Source organism: Cydia splendana, chromosome Z (genome assembly GCF_910591565.1).
Source record: "Cydia splendana chromosome Z, ilCydSple1.2, whole genome shotgun sequence".
Lineage (NCBI taxonomy): Eukaryota > Metazoa > Arthropoda > Insecta > Lepidoptera > Tortricidae > Cydia > Cydia splendana.
This window is the reverse complement of record NC_085987.1, coordinates 44,044,229-44,060,455: the sequence shown is the minus strand read 5'-3', so window position 1 is coordinate 44,060,455 and position 16,227 is coordinate 44,044,229. Positions and strand designations below refer to the sequence as shown.

The following is a 16,227-nucleotide window of genomic DNA, read 5'->3' as shown; positions in this document are numbered from 1 at the left end:
GTGTGCTATCGGATAGTTTCCATAATTACAAAACATGGAATAATTTTGGAGACTTCACAGTATTTTCAATATGGGAAATTACACTTTCGTTTTCCAAAATGGAAACAATTCGTTCAACCGTTTCTTGTAAATGTTTGAAAACTATCTTTAACTTGCACATTTGTGCAGAGGAACAATAAATTATAACAATTTTAGTTAAAATTGATTCAACATACAAGTGAAATGTCAGATTACCTGGATCCCAGTCCAGCCCCGAAGCACTCATATACACCATACCATTCCTCGACACAGTAGCAGGCGATGCATTATCAATATTCTCCGGCTCAAACAGAATCTTAGAAGTCGGTGACATGGTCAGGCGATCACCATTAGCCAATGTCAAGGTTTTATTATCATCCAGCACGGAATTCAGGTTCTCAATCCATATGCTGTCCACAGGTCCATCAAGGACCAGCCAGACGTGTTCACCTTCTTTCATCTTGAGGGTCTTACGCCATAGGGCTGAGAAGATGCCGTCGGTCCAGTCGTTGGTGGCTACGTCGAGACGGCCGAACATCTGGGCGGCGGTGATGGCTTTAGGGTTCATACGCATTTCCCTGGAAATAAAAGAGAAGTATACTTTCGTACATGTTTCTCCTTAGGGGAGACAGATATAGAACGTGACGTGACTCCATATTTCGCACTCCGCACTACCGTGTGACGTGTACCTAACTTAGGTTACAAAACGTCTACGAGAAAATGTTACCACACCACCACTTGGGTTTTAATGAAAAGATGACTTCTTTAGATAAGACTGGAGATGATATAAACTATTATACGTGAACAACTATTGTTAAGAGAATAGTCTCTGCTGATATCCTGTGACATTTTTCTTACATCATACGTTACGTGTGTGTCCTCTCAGTTTCAGTAAATGCGTTCAAGAGGGTGTGTATGCATATTCACGTCATTTTACGATGCTATGACGTATACGCTTCGTCATACATTACTGACCTGTGCGGGTTCTCAGTCTCAGTAAGAGCGTTCATGAGGGTGTGTATGCATGTCGTCTTGCCGGCACCGGGCGGCCCCAGTGTCATGATACCGTGACGCACACGCTGCGTCTCGTACAGCTGAAAACAGAAAATTTATAAAATGTTATCTATATTTTGATGAATGATTTCTATTTAAAACGTATAATAAAAATAAAATAAAATAAAATAAAAATAAATTGATTTTATTTCAGGCAAGCACCCATATAAAACAAATATTACCTATAAATTTTAAAATGACAAAAGTGTAAAAAAGAAGTTAAAAGTTAAAAGTACAAAATCTGTTAAAACCAAAAATTAAAATTTTTAAAATTACAATTTAAAATAATATAGAATCTTGTCTACGGATGCAAGTTTGGTCACGACCGTTCGTTGTAAAGTTTCTCAAGGCAAGCTTTTGTCATAACATAAGTGGTTGTTTTAGTTTTCACCAATGATCGTTATAGAGATTAGAAAGTGCTTTAGACTCCACTGATCCTTTTGGGAGGATTATATAAATGTGTCCTTGGACGTGCTTTGTGGTCGGGGCATGTCGCAAGCATGTCACATGTCAAACCTACTGACCTGGATAATCTTGAGAATCCACGGCGGATGGCAGATAAGCCCCGTCTCGTCGACCTGTTTCCTGATGGCTTCTTCCAACTCGGGATAGGTAGTTTTCTCCAGCGCCTGGTTAGGGAACAAATCTGCGACCAGTGATATAAAGAGCGGTTCATCCTCGTCTATCAGCTTCGAGAGATTCATGTCCCGGAGCACGCGCATGACGATGGTGCTCTCGTTGTCTTTGGAGTTGACGCGTTTGACTGCCCCGAGGGTCCGGAGGACTGAGAGGATGTTGCGGAGGCCGAAGTCATAGTGGACCTGAAAGCGTTCAATGACGTCACTGCAGCATTCCAGCAATGTTGTTTGACGATCCTTTCTGTTTTCACATTTCTGGAAACGCTGAGAAGGCGATTATCGGTCTAAATGATGACTTTCATTGGTTTGATTTTAAACCATAGTCAAATCTTTAACAACTCAGACATTTCTAAAGAATAAATATCATCCGTAAGTTTAACATTATTGGTCGAGTTTACACATGAAGTCTTTTATGTGAAATCGTTAGTTTGATATGTTTAGGTAATAGTTGGAATGTTTCGGTTTGAAAGAAAACAGCGAAGACCAAAGGACTTACCTGGAGCGTTCAAGCATGATGTGCGAACTTTCAATGCTACTTCCTAAAATTTTAGAAGTTTTACTTCTGTGAACATTTTTCAGCTTATACAATTAGGATACAGTGACGCCTGACTACAAACTGTAAGTAACTACAAACGGATTGCCTTGCAATATCTGTATTTCATATATAGGGCTTACCTGCTTAGTAAGCTGTTCTTCACACAGCTTGTACAGCGTGTAGAACTTCCTGGCGAGCGTGATGTTCTCCAAGAAGCCGCAGGAGGCCAGCTTCACTCTGATGATGATCTGCCGGTCTGGCACCATCATGGCCACTGTACGGAACTGGATCTTCAAGTTTTCTGGTAACTCCTTACGACCGGCGTAACCGGGATTCTGAAAAATGTTACGGAATTGTCAAGTTTTCAATTTTCAATATCATTCTAGCAAATTGTGCTCTTTTCTAAAGTTGGTTTGGCGTGGTTTCTAACTCGATCGGAACAATACAAATGCAAACTCTGTTCTATTTGCAAATGATTTTAGACAAAGAAACACTAAAGTTGAAGTAAATGTACTCCGCAAAAGTATAATAAAACAGTAGACTTTGGCTCTTCGATATACTAGTGGCGTAATATGCTACAAGTAAAGACATAATATCTAGTTGTGACAGCCACTAGACATGTGTGACATGTTGCATGGAATGCTACAAGTACAAGTATCATCAGTTTCTCGCTGATTGATGGTTGATTTCTCTTTACCCAGGTGAGGTACCAAAAGGTACCATTCACAGCGTCGAATACGCATAGGGTGTGTTAAAGGTGGTTAAGCGATCAGAAGTGAGAAGGCAAATAGAGTTGTAATAGACCGTGAAAGAAAACACGTCCCTACAGCGTGCGCTAAGAATGTCACTATCACTACATTTGACGCACCCAAAATATGCAGTTATGACAAATGAACTCACCATAGTAATGAAGATCCCGAACTCCGGGCACATCTCCGAAGTATCCCCATCAGTGAACACAAACGTCTTCTTCTTCTCCTTCTTGGCAGCCAGCACCACAGCCACTTGCTGCGCCGCTACAGACAGTACGGGCAGCTCTATGCGGTTAAACTCGTCGAAGCAGCCCCAGGAACCAGACTGGGCGAGGCCTTTGTAGATGCGGCCGAGGCCTCTGGCAACAAACAACTAAGTAATGACAAAGAAACAGGTACAGATTCATTAAAACTATATAGTAACACTAATATGGAGGCATACGGCAACAGCAACGGTATAGAAACTATTGCTGGTTAATATAGTTTATGTTGCGTGACGATTTCAGGGATCCATAGTCAAAGTCGTACTGTACCTATGGTAAGATTTAGCGCAAGTAGTTTGGGTGACTGATTCCTGCCCTTCAAACCCAGAAAGGCCTCATTGTAGCGTTTTCTTACACTGTCTTAAACGAGGAAAAACTGGTTAATCATTTTCAAGAAACTTATTGATAGGAAGCGGGGTTCGGACCCAAGGCCGGACCCAAGGCAAGGACGGATTAGTAAAACCAAAGACATATGTAACTTCGTATAAGACGAATAAAGTCTAAGGAAAAAACGTGCCTCGGAATTCAAGTAAAAGTCATTCTCGAATAGATGCCGCACACACCTTTAGCCTATCCTCGGCTAGATGGCGTGACGACACCGTTTCATATTTATCAATTTTAACACATAGATATCAGTGAATGAACATGGATCAAAATGATATAAAAATAATAAAATCATTTATCCATATATATACATTTTTTGATAACTTTATACGTTTTCATTTTGAGTTTTAGTCATGTGTCGATAGATGGCAGTAAATTTACAGTGACTACAAAATTTACAATGACAGGACCCCTCTATACTATCTATTCTTTTTGGTAAAACTGAAACCCTAGAGACCACAAATAAGTTTATAAAACCTGTAATCCATCTGATCGGAGCAGTTGAACACGACGACGTATTTTGCGAGGGTCTTGCCCATGTCCTTGACGGTCTCCGTCTTGCCGGTACCGGCGGGGCCGCAGGGCGCGCCACCCATGCTCATAGCCAGCGCTTGGGCTAGGGTTATGTAGCATCTGAAACATGTTTCAACTAACTAATACGGCTCAGCGACCCAAAGAGGGTCTTGGGCTCCGAAACGAGAGCACGCCACTTATACGGACCTGCGCAGTTTCCTGCCAATTATTGGCTTGAAGCTGACGCAGATCCGCTTCCACACTGTCTCCCCAGAGGTATCTAGTGTGTTTCAATGTCAAGGGAAATGGAAAATACTTGAGAGCAATGGAAATGACGGAAAACTAAACAAACAAGCGGTTAGAAGGCTTAATGAGAGCAGATAAAGATAGAATTCGGAAGTTTTGTTTGTGGACTATGAGAAAGCCTTCGATTCGGTGGAAACATGGGCGGTGCTTGAGTCTCTTCAGCGATGCCATATTGACTATCGGTATATCGAAGTGTTGAAGTGTTTGTATAGTAACGCCACCATGTCGGTCCGAGTACAGGAGCAGAGCACGAAGGCGATTCCATTGCGAAGAGGCGTAAGGCAGGGAGACGTTATCTCTCCGAAACTGTTTACTGCCGTAATGGAAGACGCCTTCAAGCTCCTGGAATGCCAAGGACTTGGCATCAATATCAACGGCGAATACATCACTCACCTTCGGTTTGCCGACGATATCGTAGTCATGGCAAAGTCGATGGAGGAACTCAGCATGATGCTCGATGACCTCAACCGAGTTTCACAACGGGTGGGCTTGAAAATGAACAAGGACAAGACGAAACTTATGTCAAATGCCAATGTTGTACCCATCCCAGTCTCTGTTGGGAACTCGGTACTCGAAGTTGTTGACTCGTACATCTACCTAGGACAAGTAGTCCAATTAGGTAGGTCCAACTTCGAGAAAGAGGTTAACCGCCGAATCCAACTCGGTTGGGCAGCGTTCGGGAAACTACGTAATGTCTTTTCGTCCGACATACCTCAGTGCCTCAAGACGAAAGTCTTTAATCAATGTGTGTTACCAGTGATGACTTACGGCTCCGAAACGTGGTCTTTCACTATCGGCCTCATCTCAAAACTCAAAGTCGCTCAACGAGCTATGGAGAGGGCTATGCTCGGAGTTTCTCTGCGTGATCGAATCAGAAATGAGGAGATCCGTAGACGAACTAAAGTCACCGACATAGCCCACCGGATTAGCAAGCTGAAGTGGCAATGGGCGGGCCACATTGCAAGCAGAGAAGATGGCCGGTGGGGTCGAAAAGTGCTCGAGTGGAGACCGCGGACTAGCAAGCGCAGCGTAGGGCGTCCACCCACAAGATGGACAGACGACCTTGTTAAGGTCGCCGGAGGACGCTGGATGCGGGTCGCTGCCAACCGGTGCGAATGGAGGTCCAAGGGAGAGGCCTATGTTCAGCAGTGGACGTCTTATGGCTGAGATGATGATTCAGGAAAAGTAAATAAGTAATTTTGAAAAATATTCGAAATCTAACCACGTGGACAAAATCGTGATTTTTAGTAGCGTTCGGTCAGCCAGTTACCAGGTAGACTAGGAGACCTAGCCAACAAGACAGTCGTACATCGACAAACGCCACATAAAAAGTTAAATCATGACAGATGCTGCGAAAAGGTAAGTGATTATTTCCATACATATTTGAGTTTCGATTGGCGATCCGATATTTTGACACAAATCGGGAAGTTTTCAGATGGCACTAGCATAGGATCAGGCAGATGGCCATCAATATGAAAAAGCCTTCACAATCACAGTTAGATGTATGTAGCCCGAAATTAAAAATACCTGTCAGTTAACGGCGTAATGACAAGCCGATCTGTACAGCCAAGATACTCGTTCTGATAGATGAACGTGACGTCAGTCACCGACACCCAAGTCTTGTCGGCATCCTCTTTGAAGTAGAAACGGCATTGCTTCAGCCATTCGAAGTCACTGGCTGCTCTGACATTGAGTCGGCACTGGGAGATGAAAAAGTTAAGTTCATATACCTAATGCTGAGTTGCTAACTTGTTTTTTCTTACCCAATCACCATCGGCAACTATTCATGGAGATGTTTTTAAAATGTTGAAAGTAGTAACTTTTAAAAGTACTTTTTGACCAGATAGTCCAATCTCGTATTACGAGTGCTATATGTACCTAAAAGCTACAAAATGAAAGTGGTATTTTGGTTTGTTATATATAGTTAGAAACTATTGAAGTATATCCATATTTTTTAATGACGAAAATATGTTAGATTCCTGACAAAATAGACGGAAGGTGACGATATACGAAATCTAGAAGCCTTTTTAGGGCAGAATCTTGAAAAACAAGAAATCCGTATAAACAAATTCAGCACCGATGTAGCTAGTGACCGAGTGTGGAAGCACCGTCATCAAATTATTTAATTATGTATAACGACGTTTAGGTATTAGCACTGCCCCTTTTTAGTCCCTAGAAGGCTCGTATAGCAATAGCAAAAAAAAAATTCCGTTTTAAAAAATTAATTCCAATACTCACCAGCATATCAAATATATCCCTCTGATGAACATGAATAGTGATCAACGTCTCAAACTTTATCCTCTCAATCTTCAGCAGATCCCTGGTTGTCTGATCGATGAGTGTATTGAGTAGCTCGAGGAACTTGTTGTTGGTCTCCATCATTATCTTCTTGTCTTGGCGGGCCTGCACCAAGGCTAGTTCGGCGTCGCGAGTCCAGATGATTTGGATGCCGAGTAGGCCCACCTGGAAGACACACAGTTAGACTCAATAAAATAAATCATAGTTTAATTCAGAGCAGGGGTTTTCAAATGGTTTGACCCGTGGGCCACGGCCAGGGCTTTCGTTCTTTTGCTGTCTTTCCGCGGGCTAGCAAGCCGTATCCGGAATTTGAAGACACCTAGGTAGAGGCTCCTCTTCTCACATGAGTTAATGAGAATTATAATTATTAGCATATGATTTTAAGTCCTAGATTCAAATTGATCTGATTACCAGAGAGAATATGAGCGTGTACAGTTAGTTCATTTTGAACACCCGCTTACTGGTGCTTACTGTATCACTAAGTACCAGGCCACCAGAATTACCAAAGAGCTCACCTGCGCCGGCATCTTATCAAGGAACATCAGCAGATTGAAGCCAGGATCGTTTATCAAGGACACGGAGGTCCTGATGATGGAGTGGAGACTGCTCTGCGCTGACTGGAGGAGTGATGTAAGCCAAGTTTCCACTGAGCCTTCGGCTCGGACAGGACGCTCTAGTTTGATCTCTTCACCTTCGGATGAAACTATGGCGATCATTTTATTGTACTCTGAAATAGAAAGAAATTTCTTAGTGTCGGTTATATTTAGGTAGTAGGTAAGTGATATTTCGTTTAAAACCCCAGTAGATTTGAAATACAAAGAACAAAGGCTTGTGGATATGTCTATTATTGAGGTACTACACTCTGTAGTATCAGTATTATAACTACAACATTTTAGCACATACATTTTTTTAACAGGATTTAGGCAATTTAGAGGTCTACGACGTAAATCGCTTTACTCACCAATATCATGAAACTTCACATAACGAATATTATCAAAAATGGACAGCAAATGATTCTGTATCGTATGCGAATCAGACGCCTGTCCAAGAATCTCCAAAAGCGCTGGATCCGACACAAAGAAGAACCGAGGAAACATCGTCCTTTTCTTCTCTAAATACCCGCTTAGACTTTTCTGGCATAGCTCTAACTGTTCCTGCAGATGTGGTAGTAATTGTCTGAGTAGATCGTCTCCTACGCAGCAAGAGACAACTCCAGGTGTTTCGTGAGCTCTTTGCATGATCTTTTGCCATGATTTGTCGATTTTAGAGAAGCGTTTAGCTTCTTTGGGGAGTTGCTTGGCGATGTCACCGCCGACGAATACTGCCTCGAGATATACCCACATGTTTTGAACGAGAAGCCACCGTTCGAGAATTTCGTTGGTGTTTTGGAGGTCGTAAAGCCATTGTTGAATCTGTTTTCGGAATGGAGCGTTGTAGCTGAAAAGATATAAATATTTAGGTTATTATTATTTGTATTTACTCAAAAATTTTCTAATAGTCGAACCAATAGACACCTTTCGTAGTTTAGCTTCTTAGACAAAGTTAACCTGCAGATATTTACCGATGTGACAGCAAATAACCCAAGATCATGAGACTGTCATCCAGTTGCCCTATAGTGTCAGCTATGGTATCACCTCGTAGTAGCAACTTCCTGATTTTATCGAATTTTTGGAACGTCGCCTCACGTATAAGCTCGCCACCGCGAATATCGAATTTTTGGAACGTCGACTTACGTATAAACTTGCTACCTTCTAAAAGTAGCCTGATATTTACCGGTTAGATAACAAAGAGCCCAAGATCATGAGACTGTCCTCCAACTGCCCTATGGTCTCTGCTGTAGTATCACCTCGTAAGAGCAACTCTCCACGATTATTAAATGTTTGGAACGTCAGCTCATGGATAGACCACTCGTTAGTTACTTGACGCAGCTTGGCTTCTATGTCCTTTTCTTTCATCGCCGATATGCAGATATCCTGTAAATATAGGATACGAAGTCAGAAAACATTCTACCAAAGTTTTACCAATGCGTTTGGTTTTTGCTGATATACTCCGCAGGTTTTCATTTACTGTAAGGTGCATTGGGGTAGGTAACTTCACATGCGGGATAATTTTTCAAACCAGTAGCATCTCATACTTTGGCAACACTTAAGCTACTGCAGCGCTTACCAAGGCATCTTCACTCCTGTTGCTACAAAACAATATGCTTCTAATTTAGTAGATAAGATATCTATATGCAATTTTCACAATTATGCCGCATTTGAAGTTATCTCCATCCCCATGCACCTTTATACAGTTGTTTTGTATAGGTACTTTAAGGGCAACGAAACAGGAATTAAGAAAAATATATGGAACAACTAGCAAAATACTCGTATTATGCTAACTGCAAACATAAAAGTAAGTTTTGTGTTTCGCGGATTCACATTCGTTCAATATTCGTTTCATTCAGTAGTAAATTACAAGTTTACCCCTGCAAAAATATGGTAGCCTGGTAGTTTTTAGTTTAAAACGTGCTATAAATATTTAAAGCTCATTCAATAAACCGTATCGATATTTATAATACTGACACAGTAACCTAGCTAGCTACAATAATATCTAGTTTGATGCGTATATTTGCGATCGTTCTGCCTGCAGTTTACCTCTGAACCTTTCATGAATTCCTAGTACATTTGCCACGTGCATAACCTGTTGAGCTGTTTTGCGCAATAAAATTGAAGTTTGCTTTGCGCAAGCTCAGAGCAAATTGCCTGCGAGAAACAGAGATGGCTCTGTTAGTTGGTTTCAATACTAGTATAAACATTGTACCTATATCTCACCTCGCTAAGAGTTCTTAAATTACTGTGTATTGGTAAGAAATTGTTAGAGGTACTTGTTGCTTGTCTAACATCGTATCGTTACCATAGCATCGACTACATTATAGCTGTACTTTAATAACCTTTCAGCTCAATAGTTATCCAGCAAGTATTTTAAAAATAACTTGAAACTTTTGAACACTGATATTTATTAGCAAAGCTTCTATATTTATTTATTGATTTATTTAAACCAGAATGAGATTTTAGTAGAAACACTTGATCCACGGCTGCATTATCCCTACCCAAAAAGAAGAGAAAATGCACTGTGGCTATTTTCCTTGAATCGCAACGTTATAACATATCTTTCATTAATACCTCAATATCTTCTTTATTCGGCAACAGTGGAGCCTCCAATATGTTCTTGAGACAAAAATCCTCGTTGTCTAGCTCGAATATGTATTTGGTGACCTCCATGATCCGCTGCCAGTGCCTCGGTTTCATAGCTTTGTTTGCCATCAGCTCCAACAGGGGGCACATGTCGTTGAAATCGTCTATGGTTTTCTTTAGAGCGAAGAAGGCTGGCCACTCTTTTAAACTGGATAAAGACAAGGTAGCTTGATGAGGTTGGAAATTTTAGGGTTAGGGAAGACAAAATTAATTTGTCAAAATCATTTGGGTACACTTCGTTTGCCAGAGGACTTTGGAACTAAGAACTCTTGGGACTTTATAATTAAATTGTTAATAGTGATTCGCATTGAAAAATATTTGAAAGCACCCACTACTTCCCAGAAAATCAGCAATGAAAAAACACTACAATTTCCATTTGATCGTTTATTTATGTACTTATTGCACTCACCCTTTAGGAAGTTTGCGACATCTATTCTGGAACTCCATAAGTTCATTGTTGATTTCTTCTATATTGACTTCGCCCCAAGGTATATCGTAGTAACTGCTGACTCTGTCAATGACGTCATTGTACAGTTTGTATAGTTTTTGCAGAAGGTTCAGTTCTTTTCTGATCTGAGCCAGTTCTGGATACTCGGTATGGGGGAGCCCGAAGAGTTCTTCGCCGTTTTGGTAGGTTTGCAGCTTACGCCACATGCCGTCGAAGCGGTTCTGGAAAGTTCGGCGGTTGGGTTTAGTATTTGTGAAGCATAACACATTGCAAGTCACTTATCAGTATTTTGGATGATAATTTCTCCAAATAGGTTGAGATTGGGCAGCTTAAAAAATATGTTTCTCTTGTTTTAAACTACTCTCTAATATCAAAACAAATTATCTCGCAACCGGATAGTTGGGTATCTTTCCTTGTTAGTCATTGCCCTTACCTGGAATAGTATGAGCCTGTCGGACGCTTCGCGCGGCGTCAGGCCCGACTGCATAGGACCAGCGTGCCGGTACTCATGGACATATTCCCCGTTGTCCTCTCTGAACCTATCCAGATTGTTTTTCAGGTCCTCTTCAAATTGGGGCTGCATTTGGAGCAGCTGCACGTGGGCAGCTAGCGCGGTGGCCTGGAATATATTTGATTTTGTGAAGCAAAGTGCATAATGCATGCTGTTCGAAAAACGATGCATTTGCAAAATTTTTGCAATTAAAATTAAGTACTCCACAGATTCCACAGCATCCAAGGATGACTTCATGAAGTAAAAAATAATTAATAAGTATGCAGTTATAATCGAACCTGAAGTTGCTGCCATGTGTATCGGAGGCTGTCCACCTGTTCCAAGTCGGCCTGGCTTACCGGCAGCTCGTAGCGGGTTATCACATTGAATGCTTCCTGAAATATTTAATTCAAATCAAATCAAAATATACTTTATTCATGTAGGCCTAGCAACAAGCTCTTATGAATCGTAATTAATCTTAATCTAATTATCAGAGCAATTTATTGGTGTTAATATTATTCCATAATAAAATTGGATTATTATACATATCAAATTTAACACTAAGAATTTCACAAAAGGATCGTCAAACATTAAAAATATTGTACAAAAAAATACTAGTCTAAAATTTCTAGAATAAAATCTAAATGTCAAAAAAAAGCATAAGTAACAAAATAAGTAGATAGTATTACATCGGAATATCCATTTCCTCATCAATAATCAAATATACCTAATAGGTAAATAAATAATCATTTCGAATAACAATTAATCCCAGGTTGTATTATCATTCATGTAGTCCTGTATGGTATAATAAGCTTTAGAAATAAGTAGGGCATGCAGTACCGGTCCCGGTACCAAGAATTTCATTACCCGGTTCTGGGCATGGCCGGAACCGGGATTCCCGGTTCTTCCCGGTTCGCAAGGCATCTTTTGATTACTTTTAAGAAATTGTTTGTGTTAAGCGTACAATCTTTATGAATGAATTATTTTCATATAAATAATTGCATAAGAATTAATAAATAACTTATTTTATTGTAAACAAACACTTAATTGGCGTTCCAACCTATTTTACCAAATTAACCGGCACACTGCCTCCGCCTGGGCTGAGCCACACGGCCCAGCCGTAGCGTAGTCGATGCACTCAGCACTACGACGGCACGGCCTGCCTGCTCGAATGTCTACTTTACTAGGTTAGTTTGTCGGGTTAATTGAGTCCCCCGTTTCATAGCACCATTATTAAATGTTATATAATGTCCCGAGCTAAAGTACTAAAACATTACTACTATTGAAATGGGAATAAATAGTCATATGATGAGAACCGAGAAGTACCGGTACCGGGTCTTCAGTACCGGTTCTTTAGACACTATAAAATTCCCGGGAATTCCCGGTTCTCATATTCCCGGGAGCATGCCCTAGAAATAAGTTTACGCTTTACATAATTCTTAAATTTATTAATAGACAATTCAGTTATATGGTTTGGAAGTTTATAAAATCTTACACAATTACCCATGAATGATTTTTTAATTTTATGGAGCCGAGTGAAGGGCACTGCGAGCTTATGTTTATTTCTAGTATTAATATTATGAATTTCACAATTTTTCCTAAAATTTACAATATTTTTATGTACATACAGAATATTCTCATAAATGTATTGACAGTGCACTGTCATTATGTCAATTTCCTTAAATTTATCTCTAAGTGAGTCTCTATGGTTCATTTTGTATATTGCTCGAATAGCCCTCTTCTGTAGAACAAAAATGGTATTTATCTCTGAATCACCGCCCCACAGTAAAATACCATATGCCATAATGCTATGGAAGTAACTAAAATATAGTAATCGAGCTGTTTTCACATCAGTTAACTGACGGATTTTGCTAACTGCAAAAGCTGCAGAGCTCAGTCTATTCGAAAGAGTAGCAATATGGGGACCCCACTGGAGTTTAGAATCTAAAGTTATACCAAGAAAAACTGTACTATCAACTAATTCCAATTCCTCATCCTTCACAATGACACTTGTTGGCACATGCCTTACGTTACTACTAGTGACAAACTTAATACATTTAGTCATTTTCTCATTTAACAATAAATTATTAACATTGAACCAATTTACTACTTTTGAAATAGCATTGTTTACATCATTGTAAGCTTGTTGCTGTCGTTTGACTTTGAAAATAAGTGAGGTGTCGTCTGCAAACAATACTATATCATGGTGGGTCTTAACAAGGAATGGCAAGTCATTTATGTAGATAAGGAACAGGAAAGGCCCCAATATTGACCCCTGTGGTACACCCATAGAGACCAATGACCCAGGTGATCGCTGTCCATTCACATCGACCCTTTGTATTCTACCATTTAAGTAGGACTTAAGTAAATTCAGTGCCGATCCTCTAACTCCATAATAATGAAGTTTCCTGATTAATGTTTCATGACAAACACAATCGAAGGCCTTAGATAAATCACAGAAGACACCTAAAGCATCTCATGACTCCTCCCAGGCATCGAAAATATGCTTAATTAGCTCAACACCAGCATCGGTTGTTGAGTGACCCCGTGTAAAACCAAACTGCTTATTATGCATCAAATTATTAACGTTAAAATGTCGTACTAATTGAGAAAGAACTGTTGTCGTTGTTGTTGTCTGTCCTAGGGCACCCCGGAGGTGCATAGGGCCTCCACAAGATCCTTCCACGCCTTCCTGTCTTGCGCAACCGTCTTGGCCTCGTTCCAGTTCAGTCCTACGGCTGTCAGCTCGTTCTCTACGCTGCGCCTCCAGGTGTGTACAGGGCGTTTGCGGGCTCGCTTCCCGCCCTGAGGCCGCCACTCGAACGCGATACTGGCGTTGTTCGTATATCCTCTTCGCAGGGTATGACCGATCCATCTCCACTTCCGCAGCGCTACTTCTTGGACGATCGGAGGTTGTCGGCACATACTCCACAAATCCTCATTTCTTATAGTCTTCGGCCAGAATATGCGGAGGATCGACCGGAGGGACTTATTGACAAACGCTGAGCTTGTGTGTCAGCCCTTTTGTCACTCTCCACGTCTCACAGCAGAAGAGCAGCACGGACTTGACGATGGATTCGAAGAGGGAAATTTTTACTCGGCGAGTGAGAACGTTTGAGTCCCAGACAGGCTTGTTGTTGAGCAAATGCAGCTTTTGCCTTCTTAATTCTGCTCTCGACGTCTTCGTCTGCACCTCCCCGACATGTTAGTGTACTGCCGAGATATACAAACTTGGAGACTGATTCAAGGCGATCGTTTTTGAGCAATAAAGGATCCGTACAATCTGATTTTACTCGCATGTTGACAGTCTTCCGTCGGTTGATTCGCAGGCCCATGGCTTCAGCTTCCTCTTGAAGGCTCTCAAGTTTCGCTTTAAGATGGGCTAACGATGGCGAAATCAGCATGATGTCATCGGCGTAATCAAGATCATCAAGAGAAAGAACTAATTTTTCAAAAATCTTGCTAAATGTTGGTAGCACAGATATCGGTCTAAAGTTAGTGGGGTCAGAGCTGCTACCAGATTTAAATAAAGGAATTACTTTACTATGTTTCATTAGATCAGGAAACTCGCCGCAATCAACACTGTTGTTAAATATAACTACCAAGTCAGGCGCTACAATTTCTACTAAGGATTTGACAGCATCCCCAGAGGTCATTAGTTTTTTTGACATTAATTGATTTAAACGCCTTTATTACATCTGAGGTACAAACATGTTCAAAATGAAGGTCTTCACAACACTCTGGAGCGTTATGTTTTAATAATGTAACAGCAGATGAGGGTGAGGGTGGGTGGAGGAGGTTGGGTTCTAAAATTAAGTAACATTTATCATTTGGCAAATAGACTTCAACGTACATAGTAGGTGTTGGACGCCGGGTGAGTTTCCGCCAGGTGTGTGACGTGGTACATCCAAACAGGCCTTTGGCCAGCTCAGTCAATTCCATAGAAGTATTATATTTAAGAGGCGGTACACTAAAAGGGCATGATTGGACGCTAAAACACGATTGTGACACGATCATCACAGATCAGGTTGTGACCAGAGTTTACCTCAACAGGGTCGATCTTCAGCTCCATATCGACCTCCTGCTCCCTAATCTTCTTCAGCGTCTCCATTACGCTCCTCACATCATCCAGGTCCCTGATTGGTCGCTCCAGCTTACGCTCAAGGTCGTTCATGATGGCGTACACGTAGTCCATCTCTCGCTTGTACTTCTTGCGCATGGCTTGCCCGATCCGGTGTGTGCCGTCTGGAAAGCAAATTATTATGCCATTTTTCTTAAATTCAATTCTCAAAATCATTCTTGCTAAAAGAAAATAAGAGCGCGTGCAGATCATTATGCATGCTCCACCCACTTAGATACTTCTGCTGCTGACTGTTTGTACAAATAAAATTCTATTATCTTTTTTCTAGTCTTTTCTAAAGCATGCACTTCATAGAACACTGTCGTATCGTGTCGAACCTACTTTTGAAAACGTCTTCCAATATACCTAAAAGTATCTGCAGGATCTGATAGCGCTCCATAAAACACTATCATTTTAATGTATACTTAATACATGGATTTTCCTGCTTTTGGGTTTGGTGTCATAATTGGGAACTTTTAACGGAAGAACACGAGACTGTGTCAGTAGACACACCAACACATTTCAAGAACCTACTTTTGAGCTCTGTGCTGAGCCCAAGCTTGAGCCGCTCCGTGGACACGGCGAGGCAGCTCCCGATGACTAGCACGTCGGGCTCCGTGGCCAGCTTGGCCTCCAGCTCGCTGTGACGCTTCAGCGCCAGCTCGAAATCGTTCAGGTTCCAAGCCAGGAGTTGACGGAGGGTTTTCTCGCACTTCCAGAGATAGTGGTACGGGCGCCATCGTTTTACGAGATTGTTGAGCTCCTGAAATGTCATATGGCTGTGAATGTGTGTGTGTGAATTATATAAGCCTGATTACCAAACACGAGTAAGTACAGTCAGCAGCAAAAGTTGCTAAGCGGGCAAGGTGTTCAAAATTAGCTTGACACGCTCATATTCTCTTAATAATAAAGTCGCGTCAAGATCATTTTGAACACCACGCGCGCTTAGCAACTTCTGCTGCTAACTGTACTTAAACTGTTACCTGATTTCTAAAGATGGAATTTAACTCTAGTACTACTATAATATAATATTCTTGGTTGGCTTCACTTAATCATTTACAAAGGTAGATTACCTTTATTAATTAATTACATAATAAAAATCTACCTTAGATTTCTTGGACACCCATAGGTTGGCTAACTGGGCAAACTAAAGCCAAACTTCAAAGAACGAAA

At 41.1% G+C, this 16,227-nt stretch overlaps 1 protein-coding gene and 1 long non-coding RNA gene across 2 annotated transcripts in view; one reads left to right on the top strand and one right to left on the bottom strand.

The window, feature by feature from the left end:
- LOC134804157 (uncharacterized) overlaps positions 1-16,227 on the top strand; it is a 460,972-nt gene that overhangs the window by 54,584 nt on the left and 390,161 nt on the right. The window lies entirely within an intron of this gene.
- The window catches only part of LOC134804033 (dynein axonemal heavy chain 5), a 33,751-nt gene that overhangs the window by 12,964 nt on the left and 4,560 nt on the right, over positions 1-16,227 (bottom strand). The window contains exons 3-19 of the mRNA XM_063776903.1: positions 15,589-15,817; positions 14,980-15,179; positions 11,234-11,329; positions 10,878-11,063; positions 10,406-10,665; positions 9,925-10,144; positions 8,534-8,733; positions 7,722-8,197; positions 7,276-7,487; positions 6,701-6,925; positions 5,990-6,162; positions 4,121-4,276; positions 3,145-3,355; positions 2,385-2,579; positions 1,596-1,892; positions 994-1,112; positions 235-596 (exon numbers count right to left, since the gene is read on the bottom strand). Coding sequence (XP_063632973.1) covers positions 235-596; positions 994-1,112; positions 1,596-1,892; positions 2,385-2,579; positions 3,145-3,355; positions 4,121-4,276; positions 5,990-6,162; positions 6,701-6,925; positions 7,276-7,487; positions 7,722-8,197; positions 8,534-8,733; positions 9,925-10,144; positions 10,406-10,665; positions 10,878-11,063; positions 11,234-11,329; positions 14,980-15,179; positions 15,589-15,817 — 3,817 coding nt within the window. The remainder of the gene's footprint in view (positions 1-234; positions 597-993; positions 1,113-1,595; positions 1,893-2,384; positions 2,580-3,144; positions 3,356-4,120; positions 4,277-5,989; positions 6,163-6,700; positions 6,926-7,275; positions 7,488-7,721; positions 8,198-8,533; positions 8,734-9,924; positions 10,145-10,405; positions 10,666-10,877; positions 11,064-11,233; positions 11,330-14,979; positions 15,180-15,588; positions 15,818-16,227) is intronic.